The 22,145-nt window shown below is 36.9% G+C and overlaps 1 protein-coding gene across 1 annotated transcript; it reads left to right on the plus strand.

The window, feature by feature from the left end:
• Positions 1–179: 179 nt before the first annotated feature.
• On the plus strand, positions 180–20,880 carry LOC140157115 (elongator complex protein 5-like). Its single transcript, XM_072180191.1, has 8 exons — positions 180–370; positions 13,065–13,125; positions 13,847–13,978; positions 14,822–15,024; positions 15,950–16,143; positions 17,498–17,587; positions 18,594–18,688; positions 19,728–20,880. The coding sequence occupies exons 1-8, from the start codon at positions 310–312 to the stop codon at positions 19,837–19,839; spliced, it is 948 nt and encodes a 315-aa protein (XP_072036292.1). The 5' UTR covers positions 180–309; the 3' UTR covers positions 19,840–20,880.
• The last annotated feature ends 1,265 nt before the right edge of the window (positions 20,881–22,145 follow it).

The raw sequence follows: 22,145 nt of genomic DNA on the forward strand, positions 1-22,145 counted from the left end.
TGGACACACTTTCACTTAATTACGCCACAATAAATAAAATTATACAGCTAATTAGGCAATTAATATTCTTATGATATAACATAAAATACTTTTGTACAATTTTAATATTTTAAAAAAAGTTGTTAAATGCGCATACCATGTCCATAGTTCATAAACGAATGCATTGAAGTAACAATCAATAATTGATTGGTTCCTGAAACAGGTGCATGCGACAAATTTGTTAAGCTTATCATTTTAATTTTCCTATAGCTCTTCTCACCAAGGTACTAATTGTTAGTCATCAGCAGTCTGGTCTTAATATCTTGCATAATGAGTGTGTTGAGAGAAGTAGTGGAGGGCCGGGAAAGTGCTCCTCTGGTTGTCATTCAAGGTAAGCTTACAAGTTACATGCTGATGCTGCATTGGCATTGGCTTGCAATCGACATTATCCTGCATCACTCAGGCTCAGCCATGCATGCATGCCATGATGCAGCTGCAGCTCAGTGCATACATTTTCATTGATTTACATACAGCCTGTTGAACGCAAAAGGTTAATGTTTTTGCTCTAATTTTGTTTAATATTTAAGATAGACATGAGTCATGATCACATTTTGAACATGTGAGGGCGGGCTTCATTAAGCTTACTTGTGCACCAAGATCCTGTCTTAACTGTGTAATCCAATAGGAAAATGAAGAAAATTTGGATTTTGACCCTCAAAGCTCCAACCTAGCATGATTTTTAGAAAATATTCATTTGAATAATATTTGATACTATCAAGTAATGAAAGCCACATTTCATGAAACATTTGCAAAAGTTTTGTAAAATGGCCCTTCGTGCTTAAAAAATTTAGCCATAAAATGCATACACACATGTTATGTCATAGGAAGCCATCGATAATGCTGGGACACACAATTTGGCCCATTTTGGGACATTCAGGCGAGCAAACTTTTCCTCATAACATTGCCAACTATAGGCCTACATACATGATTGACCCCTCATTTTTTAAGTTAAATGGTTCTCTTTTTAATGAAAGCAATTTTAGGTGAATTTATTAAATTTCAAAATTTTATGAACATGCCTATAATTAAGAATAGATAGAGCTATGTCGTATATACTATCATAGGCCTACAATACATATCTATAAAAAAGGGATGAAATCAAATAGAAATTAAAAAAATATATATTGAAATCAAATTAAATCATGACCAGTGATGACATGAGGAAACTAAAAAAAAAGGATCCCAGGCCAGAGCATACATGTTTATCTCTAATTTTCACATTCATGATTTATTCCAGATTTTACATCTCATGATCTTGTAAATGTTCAGCATTTTAGACTAGAGTGACAATTTATCTGATTTTTATTTCATAATTTTTATTTCATATTTGCAAAAATAAGGCCGTGTAAAATTAATATTTTGGTTCTCGCCCCTCCCTCCTCAATTTCTGGGATTTGTCAGATTTTTTTTTTTTTTTTAGATTTTTCAATTTTGTAGACTTTGGAATGATTTATGAAATCTTCATACATATAAATAAGTTTATTAGAGAACAAGCATCACTTCCAAGTCTTTTTGTGGTACTCTAGGGGTTTATCCTCAGAATCTCACATTTGAAAAAAAAAAAAAAGGGCCTCATCGCTTCCTCGAGCACTGTTGGAGAAGACCGAAAACTACTGACAATGCTATTTTTACATTGAAAAAAAAAAAAAAAAAATACCTCCCTCCCTCATCAATTCATGAAAATCCTCTGAACGAGAACCAAAACATTAATTTTATACGGCCTAAACAAAATCTGATCATTTTAATATTTTCAAATAAAAAAAAACCCTGTCCCTGAAGATAATGATATAATCAGGCATGAGAATTTTCAGTTTAAAAACTGAATTCAGTTTTTTTATAGTCAAAATTTCCGCAACTTTATTTAATTTCAGCCTGTTTTTGGTACTTTTTTGCCCAATTTCACGGGCATTTTCAGGTTTTTTAGGAAAGTGCAGTCTCATGCCTGTATAATAACTCACATCTTGAGTTAAGAAAACCTAATAATGATAATATTGGATGGCTTATTTCGCATGATACCATAACATATCGGATGAGTCATAAAAATATCGGACGAGCCAACGGCGAGTTCGATATTTGTATGACGAATCCGATATGTTATGGTATCATGCGAAATAAGCCATCCAATATTATCATTATTAGGTTTTCTTTTAACTCCTAATAACCCTGAAAATATAAGGTCGTGTGTCATGAATTGGGGGCCAAATGCGTTACATGCTCAAAATTAGAAAAATAATCACGCTTTCACACAAAATGATTGTAATTCATCTCATGTTTGTCAGAAACCTACAATTTTTATATCATCATAAAGCTGAAAGTGTAAGGAAGACAATTGTTCAACTTTTAAGTTGATATACAGGGTGCCACAAATATTATAGGCCCCTATAGGGTGGAAAAGTTACATTTGCGTTCAAAAAGTAAAAAAATTGGTTCCTCTCTTACTCACTAACATAAACACCTGTTCTGTTAAAACCTTTTAGATGTGCTAATAACATTGTAGGCTCTCAAAAAAGCAAACTTGTAAAGATGAGTTATGTAGCCTAACTGAGATACAGGGTGTTCAAAAGTCGTACATAAATTTTTATGATTTTTATGACATTATCAATCAAAACTTTTTTCCTTCATGTCATACACAAAAACCAATGGCATATTTGAATTCCTCATCAAATTTCCTTCTAAAAAATATTAACTTTTACAGAAGTAGGGTAACTTCTTCAAGAAATATGACATGCAGAACATTTTGGAGCACAAATGCATGCTTCAGTAACGTATAGGAAAAGCCTAGAACCCATGACACAGAATGCAGCACATTAACAACAAATTAAACCAGCTTGGAGCAAAATTGCTCAAGTTACCTACTAGACATAAATACCAAAACAATGGTACATAATTCATCCTAATACCTTGCTGGGTTATGAAGTTACAGTAAAAAATAAATTTGAGAGGCACTGAAAATCAATATTCCCTATACTATAACACACGCCTCAACCGTAGGCACCTCAACCGTAGGCACCACCACCCCTGACTTTGCATCATTTGAATTGCAATATCTCAAAAAGTAAATACAGTGTGAAGTTTTTACTTTCCACAGTTTTAGGTAGATAAATTAGCAACAAAATGAGACCATTTCTAGTTCAGTAGCCCTCTACATTCTTGAGATCTGGGCCAAAACGTCCTGAAATTTTTTTTTTTAATGTAACACCACCACCTTTTCCTATACCCCAATTCATGACGCACGACCATAATAATGGTGTAAATCCGTCGATGTGTTTACATTCCACTTTCAACCATAAGTTAGTACAGTAGGCCTAATTATAAAAGTTACCAGGCTGGGTCAGTTCCAATAATTGAAACTCACGGCTCCGACCGCCGACCGGGAATTCCAAGAAGGGCTGTGTAGGCCTACATAATGTGTGTATGTGTTGCCGCAGTTTAGTGTACATTCACATGCATTATAATTAGCCGTCAGAACGAAGAAATCTTTGCTCTACAAATATGATTGCAAATCAGGCTTCCCGTTAGTGTGCGTCCAGACGCGTATTTTACAAATTTGGACCCAAGTTCACATGGCTAATCAAGTATTTTGCGTCCATGTCCAATGCATGTGGACGCAGACAAAACTTCGAAATTTTATCACTAATTGATGATAAAAATAAGAAATTATTATTCTTTTATTGACCCACCTGCTAAGAATTGAAGTAAATTCTGCAATATTTGTAAATGCAACGTCAGGAAATCGTGCACTTTTTTGCATGTTTTTCGAACGACCGCTGTTCAAGTTGATGGCCTGGGGAAGTCCCGATTGATTGTTTACAAGCCAGCTTGCACGTGCCGCTAACGTGCGGTTAATGTTTATTTAATTATCACAACCTGACAATATTAAATTTTTAATATTTTAAGTTTATTTTCTCATAAATAATCTAGGTTTCGTTTATTAGTATTATTGTTACGATGAATAAAAGCAATTTTAAAGACAATTTTATCTTAATGATAACCCTTTTTCAGTATTATTTGTGGCAGCGCTAGTTTTAGCTTTGTAGCATCAACTACACGTTAATTTTAAAAAAGAAATGCGGAAGCAGTGATGCCAACGCCTTAGGCGCACAATTGGGCTACTTGGCGATCACTTGCCGCTACTCAAAAAAGCATGCCGCTACTTGTCTAAAATTGGGCTACTTTTGCCAGTCTCAGGCCGCGGCAGTAATTTGATGTATTGTAACGGAACCCCCAGTAGGCACCTTAGTAGGCCTACTAATATTGAAAACCATCATTTAAACTTCGGCAGTGCTAATCATATTTTTATCATATTTAATAATCTTTTCATTTACATCTTTATTTCATTTGGTCAGGTATTGCGTGCTTGCTTTGCAGGCGTAGCGCAGACGCATTAAATTATGCGACCAAATTGCTTATGCGATATAGAAATGAAATGCCGATCGTGTTGTTTTGGAACGGCTGAGTTGCGGCCCAGGCTTTGTACCGGGTGGACGTGTTTTTCATGTCTTGCAACTCGCACTTCGGCACTCGAACATTGTGATAGATTCGCTGATCCTTTTAGGATCAGCCACGTGAGTGTTGTAATAATTCGTAATGATTCGTATTTAATATAATTTCTGACTGGAAAGTATACTTTTGGATCACAGAGACTCAGTAAGCGCGGATTAATTCCGAGTGAGTTCTCGCTTATGGCGTGATCAGGTTTTTGGCTTTTCTATTTTTAACTTCAGTCAGATAAATAAAATACGCATCATCGATAAAACATAAATCATTAATTTCTTTAGTCACTTTATCTCATCAATTGCCACGATTTTCTAATCATCACATAGGCCTTTTAATAATATAATAAATGTATTTTAGAGATCGGCGATAGAGTCCGATACTCGATTTCCATAATTTCTGGAGCGTGGGAAATTTACAGCAATCAGCTGTTTATTTGTAAACAAACCCACGATGATTTAAGCTTTTATGCCGATGCACTCGTGACTTTTACAGGATGAAGTGACTGGTTTTAGTGATTAAATAATGTCGTTATTGTACTGATAATTTCAGTAATGAGATTGGAATTGTAAACTTGATACGTGAATATTGAATATATTGTTGTGCATTGTGAAGCTTACAGTTTATGCTGGGAAACCAGTACAATATAATATTGCTAATTTTATATGTTGTCATGAGTCACCTTTATTGACCTGATTTCTTTAACTAAGTTACTTAAATTAATGAATTCACAACCGTGGCAAATCACAATCAATTCTACAACCATTTTCATAATTAACGACCAGGTATTTATGCTATTTATGATCCTGACATTTAGGCCTATATTTCAATCGATCCTTTGTTGGGACTATCACGCTACCATTATACATAGTCCATATTTGTATTTGTAGGCCAAGGCACATCCGTTTCATTTGGGGGCAGCGGTGGGATAGAAAGTCTTTTTATCAGATTTTCGACCCGCATAAAATTGGCTACAAATAGTGTTAGCAAAGGATCGAGTAGAATTAAACGATGGATCAGTAACGTAAGCATAAAAATCTCATGTTAAAGAACAATTAACCTCAACAACTTTGAAACTCGAAAAGCAACTTCGAAATTCGATACGTGACTCGAAACTTGAAAATCGGAATCGAGATCACAATGAGGTGTTCTTTGATACCGACTTGACACAAAGTTAAGGGCATTTGACGACAATACTGTAAATAAGCAGGTCAAACCCTTCATGCCAAGAGCATACAGAATCTGTCAAATAATTTGGCTGAAGTCAAGAAAATTGAACTAATGCCATGACAGTCACCACTGCCAATTGCAACGAGTCTTCGGACTCAGACATGCAAGAAAAGCATGAACAATGGCACATAGCCTCTTTACACAGTAAAGTTGGTCAAATTGAAGCAGCTATAGAATGCATTGTCAAAATGTTGACTGAAGCTCGTTTCAGTGATCCAAATGTGTCGGCTTCAAAGTACCAAAATAGTAACGAGCAGGATAACATGGCATCATTCAGTGAAGCCACTGCACACTCTCAGTCTAATGACTATGAGCATGCACCAAACAAGCCTGACATCAAACTAGACCAATATGATGGCACAACATCATGGTCCAATTACCTGCTACAATTTGAACTGATAGCAGAATTCCATAATTGGAACGATTACGAGAAAGCTATGCATTTAGCCGCAAATTTAAGAGGTACGGCACAAGGAGTATTGAGTGATGTCGATATTTCCAAAAGACATGACTTCCAATCCCTGCTAGCTTCCTTGAACTTAAGGTTTGGTCATGAAAACCAGGAAGAATTATTTTGGATGAAATTAAATAACAGAGTCAGAAATCCTAATGAAACTTTACCTGATCTGGCTCATGATATTCGCACACTGGTTAAAATAGTCTTTCCTACAATGCCCGATTCTTCCACACAAGAATTAGCAAAGAAATACTTTGTAAATGCTATACAAGATAGCCGGGTAAAAGACTGAACATTTTACATGCCAAACCTGCCTCTTTTAATGCCATGGTACAAATAGCAGTGGAAACAGAGTCTTTTTACAAGGCTGAAGAACTCAGAAAATATCATGTACATGTAGAGTCAAAAACTATCATTGACAAAACAATTATTGACTTGATAGATGACATTTCGAACGAAATAAATCAGGTACATGTACAAACAACACCTGAACGAGTAAAGAGAAAATCTCCTTCAGCTCAAAGGCGAGCCTGGAAAAGGCGAACTATCCGTTAACTTATAGAAACATTATGGTGGCTTCACATGTGTAACATGCGCAGTTACACGAGTTCATGGTTACACCTCAAACCATGTTAAGAATTGTCACCACAAGAAATAATGAAAAGAGGTTTAGTGACTTCACATGTGGAAAGTAGCACGAGTTTCATGATGTATTTCATGTTAAGAATTGTCACTATAATTAATTAATATCAAATCAAATGTTGAAGAGTGCACTTACCGAGGGCCCCGGTAATGGCATGATTTTTCTTTTGATTTGGTATGATGCAGTTCAAAAGTATAATTAGGGATGACCAATGAACCATCAACTTGATTAGAACACTCCCATAGACATGCAGGGAGCTCAACTGTGCACTGCTTGCACATACATTTCTAAATTGATCTCATTCTTTTATTTTTCAATATTTTTCTGTAAAATTTGGGGAAGTTACTGCCAATTATATTTTGTAACTATCTTGCAAATTACAGCAACATAACTTATTTTGTTTTTCTGTAAGTGCGAGTCAAAATTGGTCCATCGCCACAGTGCGCTTAATTGCCAGTGGCTGAGTTTAGCACTGCTCAAGAATGGCACAAAATATTCAAATCAGTAAGATCAGGTGAAAAACGTGGCCTACTGAGCTGTAATTTGGCAGAGTTGCCAGTAATACCTCTATCATACCCTCTGTAAAAAGGTTAAAAAATTGAACAAGTAGATCTCGAGTTACAAATTAAATCACCAGCTTCCCTTTGGAATTTTTATATTCCTTTCAAATCATGTTAAGAAGACACCTTTCTGAACATAAATGTGAAGTTTCGTGCTCATTCGATGTATTGTTCACCTGATCTTAACCCTAAACGTTTTTATATATTTAGGCCTATAATATCTACAACTTGCTGCTGGCTATACCTTGTTTAGGACTTTCAAAAGAAGTACCTGAATGTGCAACCATAACTGTTTCAAAATAGCCCATGATAGTCATGCAGGTAACTCCGAGGTCAAGCATTGAATTGGTTTGAACAAAGATACTCATAATGTATTGAGTGCTACTTTGGTTTGAATGAGGAATACTACAGGAATACACATGAGCATGATGAGGATAATAATCTCTATTGTTGTGAATGAGTCAATGACCTTCAAAACTTAAGATTTTGTTTACATACACCTACTAATTGGTCATATTAAACCCAATAACATTGAAATTCTTGGTTGTGAAAAAAAAGTTCACCTACTTAGTGCAATTTTGATTTTGTGCCATATCGGCTATCTTGGATGATTTTTAGCAAATGTCCTCTAAATGCATGATTTCAATGCCTTGGTTTGAAAAAATAAGTTATGCCAGTGACTAGTTAAGTGCCATTTCATAAGAAACCCCTTTGATACTTTCACAATATGCTTGTTTCATGTTTGCAAATATGTTAAAATAAAGAAATATATAAGGTAAATATTATATGCTTATGCCAATTTTGCTCCCAACTGCTATTTTTGGACCTTGTCATTTTATATCGTTCCAATGACCGGTCAGAATGGGAAACTTTGATAATTCATAATTGAAAAGTTTTTGACCGATTTTGACCATTTAACCACCAAAATACTTCTGTTGATTAGTTCTACTCAGAAAACAATCTTTTGTAGCAATAGGGTCAACATGAAATTTTGATGGTTATCCCTAGTATAATGCTTTTGAACAAACAATATTGTTCAAAAACAACAAGAACAATGTATTTAAATATCATCAGATCTGTACAAGATTTCATTGTACACCAAAACTTGCAATAATTTTGATTGCAAATGGTAATTTAATTTACCTGAATTAATAATACTGCTGCGCTAAAAATGACTGAAGCTACATGGCTTCAGTGTAACTTTGTTTACAACCACCAGGTGACGACGATGGTGTGATGTTCCAGATGGATGTTCTACTGACTCAATCCATGAAGACGAAGTTGGAAAGCAGGCTGTTCTACGACTCATCATCACAGACATTTTAAATTACCCTGGAAACCTCAAAGACTCAGAACTCAAAACAAAGCACCTACAAGCCATGCACTACAACTGCAAGCAGAAGAGGAAACTACCCAGAACAATTTATCATTTGCAGAACTCATGAACTTAAATAATTTCTTCATGTGTTGTGTGATTCCTGATACTAGAAATGCATTGTAGTGGCAACGAAGACAACGACGAAGTCAAAGACATTGGCGAAGAAGATTACAACTTCAGTGCAAGTGTTCCAGAATACAGTTCCTACCTGAAGATGGAAGTTTCAAGATTGGACACAGCCTGCCCTGCATGCCTGACACAGTGACAGACGTCATCAACCAGGAATGATGGAAGGATGGATAAACCTTTTTATATTGTTGATGAAATGAATTTGTATGTTTACTTTTATAAGCTTACATGTCTGTATAAACTGTACAAAATTGCATTTATTTGTCACCACTTTACCTTTCAGTCATCAATGTTTCACCATGTAAAAATACCATTCTGTAGTCAGTCAACTTTATACAGAGAGACATTATAATATTCCACAGAGACATGGATGGACGTCATCAAGCAGTGTTGAAAATTTCGCATTTTTGTTGTTTATAAAATTATAATCCTGGCTGGAAAACATTGCTGGAAATCTTTCAATTATTATGGTTGAACATCAACCATGCAAATTTGTTGATGTAAAAATTTAACTGCTCGCCACAACAGTCGGCACATTTCTATTGTAAATATCGTACAACTGTTTTGACAGTTCGTTATTGATTCTCAAATGTTATTGTTTGGCGATCAGCTGTTTCAATGAATGAAAATTGAAATGACATGTACGTGTGCGACGAACCATTCATGCTGATGCACATGTGTGTACATGTTTACAACTGTACATGTTTGTTTCCAAGGTAAATAGCGAAAATTGAATGTTTCTGGAGATAAATTTATCTCACATGTTTAAAGTATGTTTTATTCCTCAACATAAAAGGGATAATTCTTTTCAATTATTATTTGGTTTTGCAAACACTGTTAAAAATGTGTTTATGTAGATGTGAGAATCAGAATTCGTACCAGAATTCATTATTTTGGCTGCTCAATTTTGCAAATTTTAAAAACGCGCCGAAAGTAGTTCCTGCTTATGGGATACGGGTTGTCAGTAGCAGCTCAAACATTTGTGAACATGTAAACATTGGAAATAATTGGAGCACGAACTGTTTTTGTATTTTTTCAATCATCTGTGTATTTCATAATTATGGATACAGTTCTCGTGTGCATTTAACGAAATTCAACTGAGTTGATTGTTTACCCAGGAAGTTAACGTAAGCACGAATTAACTCTCGTTCTTCATGACTTTTTATTCTGTTGTCTAATTTTTTTTGGTAAGCTTAAAAATATCTGAATGTCAATGTAATTTACGATGAACCAGGAGATGACTGTAGATTTGCTATCCAGTGACATTATAATGTTGGATGTCGAAATAGTCCTGATTCCTGAGATGAGATTGGATGATGGTGGATTCCTTTGCTCAAGAATGGCATTACTGGTAATTGTGATGTAGGACTTGGTTTTGTATAATGTGACAGTAGATCTATTGTCTGATAACTGGTGTCTAATTTTTTTTATGTATAAATCTTTTTCAATATTACCTCGTATTTTGAGGACAAAATGTTTTCTTAGAAGGGGGTAATGTAACGGAACCCCCAGTAGGCACCTTAGTAGGCCTACTAATATTGAAAACCATCATTTAAACTTCGCAGTGCTAATCATATTTTTATCATATTTAATAATCTTTTCATTTACATCTTTATTTCATTTGGTCAGGTATTGCGTGCTTGCTTTGCAGGCGCATGCTGTACATAAATTGCGCGACCAAATTGCTTTTGCGATATAGAAATGAAATGCCGATCGTGTTGTTTTGGAGCGGCTGAGTTGTGGCCCAGGCTTTGTACCGGGTGGACGTGTTTTCATGTCTTGCAACTCGCACTTCGGCACTCGAACATTCTGATAGATTCGCTGATCCTTTTAGGATCAGCCACGTGAGTGTTGTAATAATTCGTAATGATTCGTATTTAATATAATTTCTGACTGGAAATGTGTTGATTAATTTATGTAAGATTTAGTATACTTTTGGATCACGGAGACTCAGTAAGCGGATTAATTCGAGTGAGTTCTCGCTATATGGCGTGATCAGGTTTTTGGCTTTTCTATTTTTAACTTCAGTCAGATAAATAAAATATGCATCATCGATAAAACATAAATCATTAATTTCTTTAGTCACTTTATCTCATCAATTGCCACGATTTTCTAATCATCACATAGGCCTTTTAATAATATAATAAATGTATTTTAGAGATCGGCGATAGAGTCCGATACTCGATTTCCATAATTTCTGGAGCGTGGGAAATTTACAGCAATCAGCTGTTTATTTGTAAACAAACCCACGATGATTTAAGCTTTTATGCCGATGCACTCGTGACTTTTACAGGATGAAGTGACTGGTTTTAGTGATTAAATAATGTCGTTATTGTACTGATAATTTCAGTAATGAGATTGGAATTGTAAACTTGATACGTGAATATTGAATATATTGTTGTGCATTGTGAAGCTTACAGTTTATGCTGGGAAACCAGTACAATATAATATTGCTAATTTTATATGTTGTCATGAGTCACCTTTATTGACCTGATTTCTTTAACTAAGTTACTTAAATTAATGAATTCACAATCCGTGGCAAATCACAATCAATTCTACAACCATTTTCATAATTAACGACCAGGTATTTATGCTATTTATGATCCTGACATTTAGGCCTATATTTCAATCGATCCTTTGTTGGGACTATCACGCTACCATTATACATAGTCCATATTTGTATTTGTAGGCCAAGGCACATCCGTTTCAGTATTTTCCTTTCAATTTAGCCGATTTATAAAGGTTTTGAGTCTTTGAAGCTCCAAATTGAAATTACAATGGGTTTTGTGACCATTTATTGATCGGTCAGTAACTTCCCAGTAAGTACCGGAAGTTTTAAAGGCAAGTGTTTTTCCGCCCAATTGGGTGTTTTGTGTTCTAATTTCGGGTAAATCCGCCCAAATATCCGGTATTGGGCGTATTTTTGGAAGCTTAAAAAATTGGGCTACTTGAGAATCCTTCACTGCGGCCTGGCGCGCCTTGATGCTGAAAAGTTTTGGCAACACTGTGCGGAAGTAAAATACGAACGAAAATTTGTTCAAGATTGACAGACTTTGCTCATGTTTTTGCACCTGTTTTTGACCACGTTTCGGACCAAAACTGACACAGAAATGAGAAAAATTACCATAGCGAATGGGGATGGAATATCATGGCGAAAATGCACTTTTTTTTTTTTAACAATCAACATTTGATGAGGTGTAGACCGAGCACGTGTGTATCGTCATAATCGTGAATTTCAGATGGACGCTTTAAAAATCTGTCTGGACGCAGAAGTTTTTGCAACCTCGTCAGCAAACTTGCATCATTACGGACGCACATTTTTAAAACCTTAACGGGAACCCTGTTGCAAATTACACATTTGTAATCAACTAATCACTTTTCACCACAAAAGATAATAATGAAAACACAGGTAAGCAATGTATGAATATATAGGCCCAGATTATAGCTCAAACAGGTTGTCAATTATTGTCAATAATATTTTGCGACTGATGAAAACAGTAGGCCTACCGGTATACAAATATTGAATGTTTATGAGTATATGGTAAGAACATTTCCATTCTTTCTATTGAATGAATAAAAACATTCAATTTATAAGTTGTTGTATAAAATTCTGTATCTTCCACTTAATTTGATAAATCACCAGTAAAACAAAATAAATTATGGTACAAAATATTATATTCAAACTGTATTTATTTTAGAAGCGACACCCACACCTACAATTGTCGAGCCGAGTTGGTCACCGTTCGCGATATACGCCCGCATGACCCCCGCATCTGTCAGTATTGCCATGGTAGCTGCGCTCCAGTGCAATGGAAAATGGACTATTGCAATATAGTATTGATAAGAATCTTTATGAGATATAATTTACATGGAGAGTGAGACACATGGCACTTCACTACAACTTGAGAAAGGTCCTCATGGAGGCTGGGTAGTGGTACACTTTGCAAATTGAGAGAAAAGTCACCATTCCTGATTCAAATGACTAAATTTGTTATGGTCTCATTGATTTGAAAAGTGTCAACACCCGGCAGGGGGGGGGGTCACCTGCTTTATTGAATAGCAGCAGTATCAGCTCTGTTCTACAATACATATTTATACTCTTATCATGTTTTTGTTATTTCATGTACATTGTAGATACAATCCAACATTGCGGGATGGCACTGTTAAGATGCATGACAAATCAGTTAGCAAGAAGGTAAGCAATTGAGTTTAATTAATTGATCTATCAGACATCAAATTCAGTGTATCGCTTCACAATTTGCACTCCATTGATATGTGAATACAATGATACCATGCAACTTAGCAAAATGCAAACTTTCTATGCTACATGTACATTTGAAAAGGTTACAAGTATTCTGTTATACTTGTGGATAAAATGGGGATGGCAGACTGTAAAGTTTCATTAAAATGACTAAAAATGGGACATAATATATCAATTATTTTGAAGTCAGGTCTAATTTGAAATTGTGGAATTCAATATTGTGACTATTACTAAATGTCGTAAAAAGAATTAAAGAGAACCAGGACTCGACTGCCATCTTAATACAGGCACGGAGCAAAAATTTTGGTTTCCCTCGGAATGCACTCGGGTGTCCTGAACTCAAGAATAGCTGTTTGGACCAATGAGCAAGACAATGTGAAGGGATAATCTAGAGAGTTATCAGATAAGGAGGAGCTATAAATCACTATATAATTCTAAGGACATCTAGACGAGCAATAATGGTTTATGGTGGTTTATCTGGTATGTCTTGGGCCACAGTGGTCAACGAATTCCTGTAAAGTATGCTGAGGCTTGTGGTGTATGCCAGTGCATCACACTATAAATCATTGCGGATTAAAAAAATTGTAACTATTTGATATTGCTTTCAAAAGATTTACTAGCCAGAAATAATTTCAAATTATTTGCCTCCTTTCAGGGTTGATCAAGTGCACGTGTTTGTGTATGACAAAGCACCAGCAGCCTTTCTAAGTGGTTTTGATCCAAGCATCAGGTCACGTCTGTTATGTCATGATGGGTGGTCAGATCCTGTGGGTTGGAATGGCTTAAGGTAAGTTATGTACAATTGGAATTGAGATGGTGTGTACCGTTTAGTATAGTAGCATTACTTCAGACAGCCTTGCTGCTGAAAATTGTTTTGACAATTATGACTTGCCAGGGCCTAGATTTCGTCTTGGTTTGCGAGAATCGAAATCCATCATAGTCACTACACTCACTGCATGATACAATGAGAGAAGTTGATTCTCGTAATTAAACTTTAAATTAACGGAAAACCTTTATTTTGGGCGAAGCTAGCCTTAGTATATGTGCGAGGTGTATTGACCTTGGTGACTTTGGTTTAGAACTTAAAATTAGTGTTACATGTAGAGTTATAGAGTTGGGGAAAGGGTTGAGAAATTTGATGATTGAGATAGCTTTGTTTATTGTATGTTCGGAGTGATTGCCGAATAGGGTGCAACTCTACTAGTCTTATTACAAGACTGACCTACCCCAATCCTAAACCCTAACCCTAAACTCCGTAAACGAGGACTGGACTGAAGTCTAGAAGTTGCACCCTATTCTTTATTGTACCATATGTTCAGCACATTGACTGTTGAGATAGTGTACCATATTCTCAGTGGCATAACCACTGTTAACCAGGACTTTTTGGTGGGGGGGGGGGGCAAGGCAACCTCCAAGACCCAAGAGTGAAACATTTAAAGAACATTTTCAAAAATGGGCTAAAAAAGTACAAAAAAGGCCTAAATGTCCCACAAGGGGAGAGGGGAAGCCAAGGCTTCTCACAGCATCCTCCACTTGCTCTCAATAGATCTAAAAGCTATCCCATTAACTGGATCTAACAGCCTTGTCACTAATTTGTGGTAATCATTTACCTTTTACTTTCGCTTTCCAGCGAGTCCACATCACCAGATTTCAACTTAGTACGACTGCAGGAGGAAGCTTGCATGCTACAACACATTGCCAGATGTACACGTCCTGGGTCAGTCCGATCCATAGGAGTAGTAATAGCTTCCATCACACCTGTTGTTATACACACAAAAATTGCTGCTACGGCAAGAGAATTACACCAACTTGTAAATCCACCAGAAGCACTAGGTAGGAAGATTTATAGTGCTTAAAATATTATAACAGGGCTTGTATTTAGCACCTGTACGTTGGCAAAACCCAGCATGTAAATGCCTCTGGCAATGTGAAATTGCTGGCAGGTAAGTTGTAGATGCTATAAATGTTGGCAGGCAAGTTGTAAAATATAGCCAACTCGACAGGTCGAAGCTTAAACAGCGGACCAGTTGAAAAAGTTAAGCGCAAGTCCTGGTTATAAGTATTATCACTTGGATGTGTAAGTTTGTACAGTGCTCATGCATGTGAGTGTGTTCAATTTAATCTGGAACATGGAGATCCAATACAATTTGGATTAATTGTCTGATGAGCATTCACTAAATAAATAAATAATAAAATAAATGTTGATATTTATACAGCGCCTTCCTCATGTGCACATGTACCAAAGCGCTTTACATATATTCCGCTGTCGTTAGAATGTCAGCTGCCATACAATGCCCTAGAAATGCTCATACCTTTGGGCAGTGCTCAATGGACAATATTCATAACAGCTCCCCATTTCACCCCTGGGTAGAGAGAAGCAAGTAAGGTAAAGTGCCTTGCCCCAGACCACAACAACTTGGTACCGCTTTGCACCGTCGGCCATAAGCATGTAGATCCTAACTTGCAATGGACGAATGGAAGCATTATTGTAATTCTGTATTGTTACATTTCAGGTAAATGTAGTTAACACCATGCACCAGGGCCATAGCAAGGTTGAAAAATGTGGGGCGGTCAAAATACAAATTTATGCCCAAATCGAAATAAAGATATAAACATGATAAAGAAAAACATAACAAAAAGTGGGCTAGCCATGGCCTCACCGTTTAACAGGCCAGGTAACACCGACTCTCAAAACAGTTGCATACATGTAAATGCGATAATGAATCAAACTTTCACACACCAATGTTCTCTATTTCAGGTTTTGAAATTGCACAGGTTATTGGGGTACTACATGCTGATGTACACGAAGAGAGTATTATCAGTGCAATATGCCATCAAGCATCCACCATCCTCAGATTGTCACACCATATGTCTATTGCACCTGTCACAGAGGAACCTATGGGCTACTGTGAACTGTTACACAAACGCAGATCAGGCAAAGTATTGCGTCAGGTAAGGGTTTTTAAGGATATTTTTGGAATGCAATAGAAAGTCCACTGGCTGGCAGTGGCTGCTTCATAGGGTAGGTGAACAGGTCAAGTGTCATTTAGGGCAGAACCATTGGAGTGTCAGGTTGTGAATAGTGATGAATTATCATCAGTCATCACTTTGATATTTTCTGGTTAAATTGCAGCCCATTGGTTATGTGGTATATGTGGTCATTTAAGGAGTATATAAAGTATGAATTGTGATGCGATCAAGCAAAATCAGTCAGAACTCAGAAATATTAAATTTTCAGTTTCTTATAGGATAATAAAAAGCATATTTACAAAGGTGCATTTTCCAGAAAACCCCATTAATATTGAACAACCAGTTCCAAAGATATGAGCAATTGAAGAGTTTCCAAAAGAAGAGAAAACAAAAGGAAATATTTCCTTTCTTTGGCTATATCTCAAAATCAATATTTCTGAGTTCCGACTGATTTTGCTTGATCACATCACAATTACAGAATTACTTTACATTTTCCCTTTTGGGTCCTTTCTTTGGGATTGAGGTTGGGGAAGAATGTGGCTACTGTGTGATCGTGTGAATGAATAATTTAGATTTTCTGGAAGAAAAGACACCCCTGTTCTGAAGCTATGAAAACTCAGACATCAGGCCTTACCGTTTGAGGCAAACAATTTCTAGTGAGCGAATTTCCACTTGCCATAGGCACTAAATATCACTTGCTGCGAATCAATATACATGTATTTGATTTATCGTATCATAATTAATCCCTGAAAATGATAGAGAGGGTGTCAACATGCAATAGTGAGTAAGTGTTTCCTATTGTTACAAATGATATTTCAAACCTAGAGTGATTTGACCACTAAGATTAATTTGACAACTCGCCCAACATCGTGCTAGCATGTGATTTACTACTTGCCTTTAAAATCTAGATGACAAGGCCTGAGACATTTATATTGATTACACAATTCAGGAACTATTCAACCAGCACAAGATTGTTTCTTAACATCAGAATGTCTTAAAAACTTATTTTATAATGCTACAAATCCCATTTACACTTATGCTGGTTTGCAAAGAAAAAATACTTGATGCGATTAAGTATGCGCCCACTATACTTTTTGTTCACCTCAAGTTTGGTAGTGCCATATTTGGCTATTTCACTGATTGCATTATTGAATCATGTGCACAAACCTAATCCCGCAAATAGAGCGTATACACCTGCATACAAGGGCAGGTTGTCAGCACAATTACGGCATTCTGACACCACTATAAAACTTGGAGGTGAAACAAAGTATTACTTGTGGATATACACTTTGGTTCCTTTTATAATAATTTGTTATCATGTGATTTGATATTACAGAAAGAAGGTTACAGTGTAGACCATGACTATGGGTTGATAGTGTTTCCTGGTGAAATATTAGACCAAGACATACAAAGTACTCTACATCAGGTAAGTATTCATATAATGGGCTATTCCTGCTGAAATCCATACACCCTCTATGGAAGATATGACCTTAATCTCCCACACAAGGGGTGTAGATTTCAAATGGAGTTACCCACTCAAGTAACCCAAATTGATATTAACACTCCATGTGTGGAAGACTGAGGTCATGTCTTCCATAGGGGTGTATGGATTCCAACTGGATTATTTTTTAGTGACCCATGGATATTTCTTTGATAAATTTTAACTCATAAAGATAAAAAATTGGAATTTATAAAGCACCTTTTGCAAAAAAGTAGACAATGCACATTCACAGAAGGAGGGGAAAGCTGTGGAGAAATAGACAAATGGAGAAAGCTACAACGTGGGGAAGAGTTGGAATCTAAGAAGGCGTCTGAAGGTAGCTCAATCGATAAGGCTTTCGACTATAGTGCGAGAGGTTGCGGGTTAGGACCCTGGCGGTAGTTAGTATACTCTCATGTAAAAATTGAGTTAGCTTGAAATTCCCATGGACAACCTCGTTGTAACCCGTACGAAACTCGGGACGCTGATCCTGGCTGCGAAGATTGTGGATTGTCTAGGGTGTCTTTCTTAACAGCAAGTCCTGTGTTGTTGTTTAATGGTTTATGAAATAATGTGGGCCGTTAGTGGTTAGCGACAACCCGTAAAGTTTGCTGAGGCTTGTGGATCAATGTCTAGTCGTTGTGTCTGTGCGTAGCGCATTATAAATCACTGCACTTTTTTTTATTGATCTCATCACGGATGTGAGTGGGTAGTTCATTCCAAAGGCAAGTGGCAGCAGTAGAAAATGCCTTGTCACTAGTCAATTTCTGTGCAAGTGGGACATAATACAGGGCCTAGATTTCGACGAGAATCACAGAATCGATTCTCGTAATGATTCTCGTAAGTATGATGGATTTTGATTCTCGCAAACCCAGACGAAATCTAGGCCCTGTAATAAGTAAATGTGGAAGCAGTATTAATTATATTGTGTATTGCTAATACTTTCTTACAGCCTGATCCAACAGCCAACTTGACCTTTAACCTCAGCTTGCGGGAGTCGGAGCGTAAGGCAAAAGAAAATGTGGTGCTTCCCTACACATCTCAACAGTAAGTTCAAAAGTAGTTGATTGCTACAGGAAAAAAACTGCACTGAAGAAAGCATTTAGGTTTCTACCATGAATGAGCTTTTGAGACTTGAGAAATGTCAGTAGTCAGAATCTTTCATCATGGGCAGATAAATCTGATATAAAGCTGTTTTATTCTCTCACTTATCTTATTGCTGTTCTTTGTTTGAGAGTTGAGAGTACAAAGTACAGCATATTATGTCACAATTTACAAAGGACATACCACTGACTATACAGGTGTCTTCAAACAAAGAACAGCAACTCATCAATTGGAACATCTCAAAACTCCTAACTTGTTTTTTTACGCTAATTTTGTGGGAGCATGTCACATATACAGGCTGAGCTGATAACTTTATGAAATTACCCTCCAAAGTGTCCATACCATTTTGCACCCTGATGTGGCAGTGACGTCAACGCATTAGGCCAGCTGTTTTGCACACGCACATCTATGCTGCATCTTTAAGCATGTGCGTATGTACGCCACCACTTGGAGAGAATGCTAGTAATTTGAAGCTGCGCCCAATGAAATGCACACATCAGGGTAAAGAATGGTATAGTGATGATGATGATGACATTGGCTGTGGTTTTATTTGTAACCAAATGTCGTCATAATCATATGGCAGAAATTTATGGGTTCAGAATACAGTGCAATTTTTCAGTACTGCAACAGCCCTCTGTAAAAGGCATGGCAACAATGTGACAGGTTGATCTGCCCTGATCCCCAGTTAATTCTCCAAGGTAGAACTATTTTGGGTTTACCCATCTAACAGTAACCAGGATAAAATTAATTATTGTTGTTTTAAGGTGGTACTACACCCCTTGATAAATTGGATTGGATTCCTTGCCACTATAATATACATAACTTTTGTTGCCAATGTGTAGTTAAAAACTAGTTATTATTTGAGAAAAATGCAAATTAGGCACAAAATTTATCAGGGAGTGTAGTACCACCTTAAACATCCCTGTATGGTTTGCAAACCAAATTCTATAAATTACAATTCTTCTTTTTTTTCCCTGTACAGGCAATCCATCCAAATTGGCAATAATCAGCGAGGCACAGGACAGATTTATTATGAGCCTGATGAAGCTGATGATATTGATGATGAAGACCCCGATGATGACCTGGACATATGATCGGGAGTAGGCGTGAGCGAAACTTTTAAGATGGTGCTGACTGGATCAGTCTTTTTTAAAGAAGTTTTATGACTGCTAACTTTTACTATTAAGTGAAGAAGTAGTGTTTATCCATCCCGTTTTACTGATGTTTTTTACCTGTGCAGCTGCTTCCATGCCAGCGATGGGTAACTTTGCCATTCCAAAAGTGCCATACCGTCTGATATATGTATTTAACCCCCTGAGCACTACCTGCCGATCTAACATTGCCTCTGATTGGTCAATTACATGATATCTTCACGTTAATCACCAATCAGAATGTAGCTTTGCAAATGATTCACCCCAATTTTTTTGTGTGGTGAAATTATTCTAACCATGTTGCTGATTGGTCCAATTGATAATAAAAACTTCTCTTTGGCCAATCGGCAGGTAGTTCTCATGGGGTTAACAAATTGAGAGATGAATGAGTAATCAAAATGCATGCCAGACCGGCAATGTTTGCAGTCAGGCTGGTAATGTTTTAGAATTGCCAGCCTTGCTTGCTAGTGTCAAAAAAGGTGATGGGACTGCATGACACAATGAGATCATAAATTGGGTTATTCCAGTTGAAATCCATACACCCCCTATAGAAGACATGACCTTAATCCTGTAAAGTGTGCTGAGGCTTGTGGATCAACGTCTTGGTGTTGTGCCTGTGCGTAGCGCACTATAAATCACTGCGCTTTTTTTTTTTTTTTTTTTTTTTTTATCTCCCACACACGGAGTGTAGATTTTAAATGGAGTTGATCAATTGTGTAGTCCCATTTGAAATCTACACCCCTGTGTGGAAAATTAAGGTCATGTATTCCACAGGGGAGTAGCCCATTGTGATAGTGCTAATCATCTAAAATGTGACCTGCTATCATGAAATGAGCATAAAGTTGCAAGTAAGTTGGTAGTTGCGAGACATATTCATAACCTCATTAATATACGCGAAGCCTGTAATCCAATCAAAAGAAATTGATTGCCTGACCGCGCACTAATTGCGAGGTCATTAATAACTCGCAATGACTCCGGACGCGCAACAATGACTTTCTGCGCTCGCGTGCGTGTATAAGCTTCGCGTTATGCCACGCACACGCCTACGCGATGCCGTCGCGCTTCTGTGATTGGTAGCTCTTGTTGTCAGCGCGAATGTTATATTCGCCTGGTTGATTTTTTTGTAGGGTAGGTTACAACAATGATTAAAACTGGTTATATTTAACAGCGTTTTATGGCATAAAATAACATAAAATGCCATTTTGATTTGTTCCAAATATTAGACACGACGGTAATGAATGACAATAATAATTTTGCACCATCTATGTTGTGGTCATTGTGTGAAATTGTCGGATTTCACACAATGACCTCAAAATAGATGGTACGCAGTTATTATTGTCTAACTATTGACTTGAACAGGTTTATGTGAAACACAGAACACAAATGCACCAGCCAGCACACCTCAAAACTACCAACAAGCGACTTAACACTCATTTTGTGGTAGCAAATGTGAAAGTGATGTCATTTTACATAATTTCTTGTTTACACAAGCCATCATCCTGATTTCAAATGTTAACTTCCATGTTCAATGAATAAAACACTTGCTGGCAAATTAAAGTGCAGAGTTAACAATATATTGATGGCAGTTTTGTGTGCATGTACAAGTCACTTTCCAATCTCTGGGAGATGATAGGTGCAACGTGCCAAATGCCTCATTATGTATAGACATTATCTTGAAAGTTATTATACTTAGTTCTCTGGGTTGATAGGATGAACAAATTTTAATCTAGAGCAGCCAGCGCACATTCATAACCTCCGCGTATTACGCCATATTTGCGTCCCAATCAAATTGGTCGTTAGATGATTTACGCACACCGCGGTGTACCGGCGCGGAGGTTATTGATATCCATCAATGACCTCCGCGTATGCTTACGCGGTACAATGACTTCAGCGTAGTGCGCATCTGTTGCGCGGAACTCTATTCGCTACTTGCGGTTCCGCCATTATGCACTATGTGCGGGAGAGCCTCGAACTGGCAGCATACATGAATGGGAATTGAACTAGTCATAACGTTCTGTGTAAGGTTACATAATTCTTCCTTTCATGTATGCTGCCAGTTCGAGGCTCTCCCGCACATAGTGCATAATGGCGGAACCTGTGCGTAAGTAGCGACACGCGCTTATAACTACCATATTTGCACATGGTGTGATTGCGCAGTGTTGTAATTGGTAAGTCCGTTTTAGCCTGTTCGACTTTTTGAAGGGCGAAATATAAGTTTTGATAAAATTGTTTATTTCAACAAATTTCGG

The sequence above is a fragment of the Amphiura filiformis genome, chromosome 7, assembly GCF_039555335.1.
Source record: "Amphiura filiformis chromosome 7, Afil_fr2py, whole genome shotgun sequence".
Lineage (NCBI taxonomy): Eukaryota > Metazoa > Echinodermata > Ophiuroidea > Amphilepidida > Amphiuridae > Amphiura > Amphiura filiformis.

Coding starts and splice junctions, on each gene's coding strand:
- LOC140157115 (XM_072180191.1), top strand. CDS start 310: ATGAGTGTGTTGAGAGAAGTAGTGGAGGGCCGGGAAAGTGCTCCTCTG. Junction 13,126..13,846: donor ACAAATCAGTTAGCAAGAAG/GTAAGCAATTGA, acceptor GCCTCCTTTCAG/GGTTGATCAAGTGCACGTGT. Junction 15,025..15,949: donor AAATCCACCAGAAGCACTAG/GTAGGAAGATTT, acceptor TCTCTATTTCAG/GTTTTGAAATTGCACAGGTT.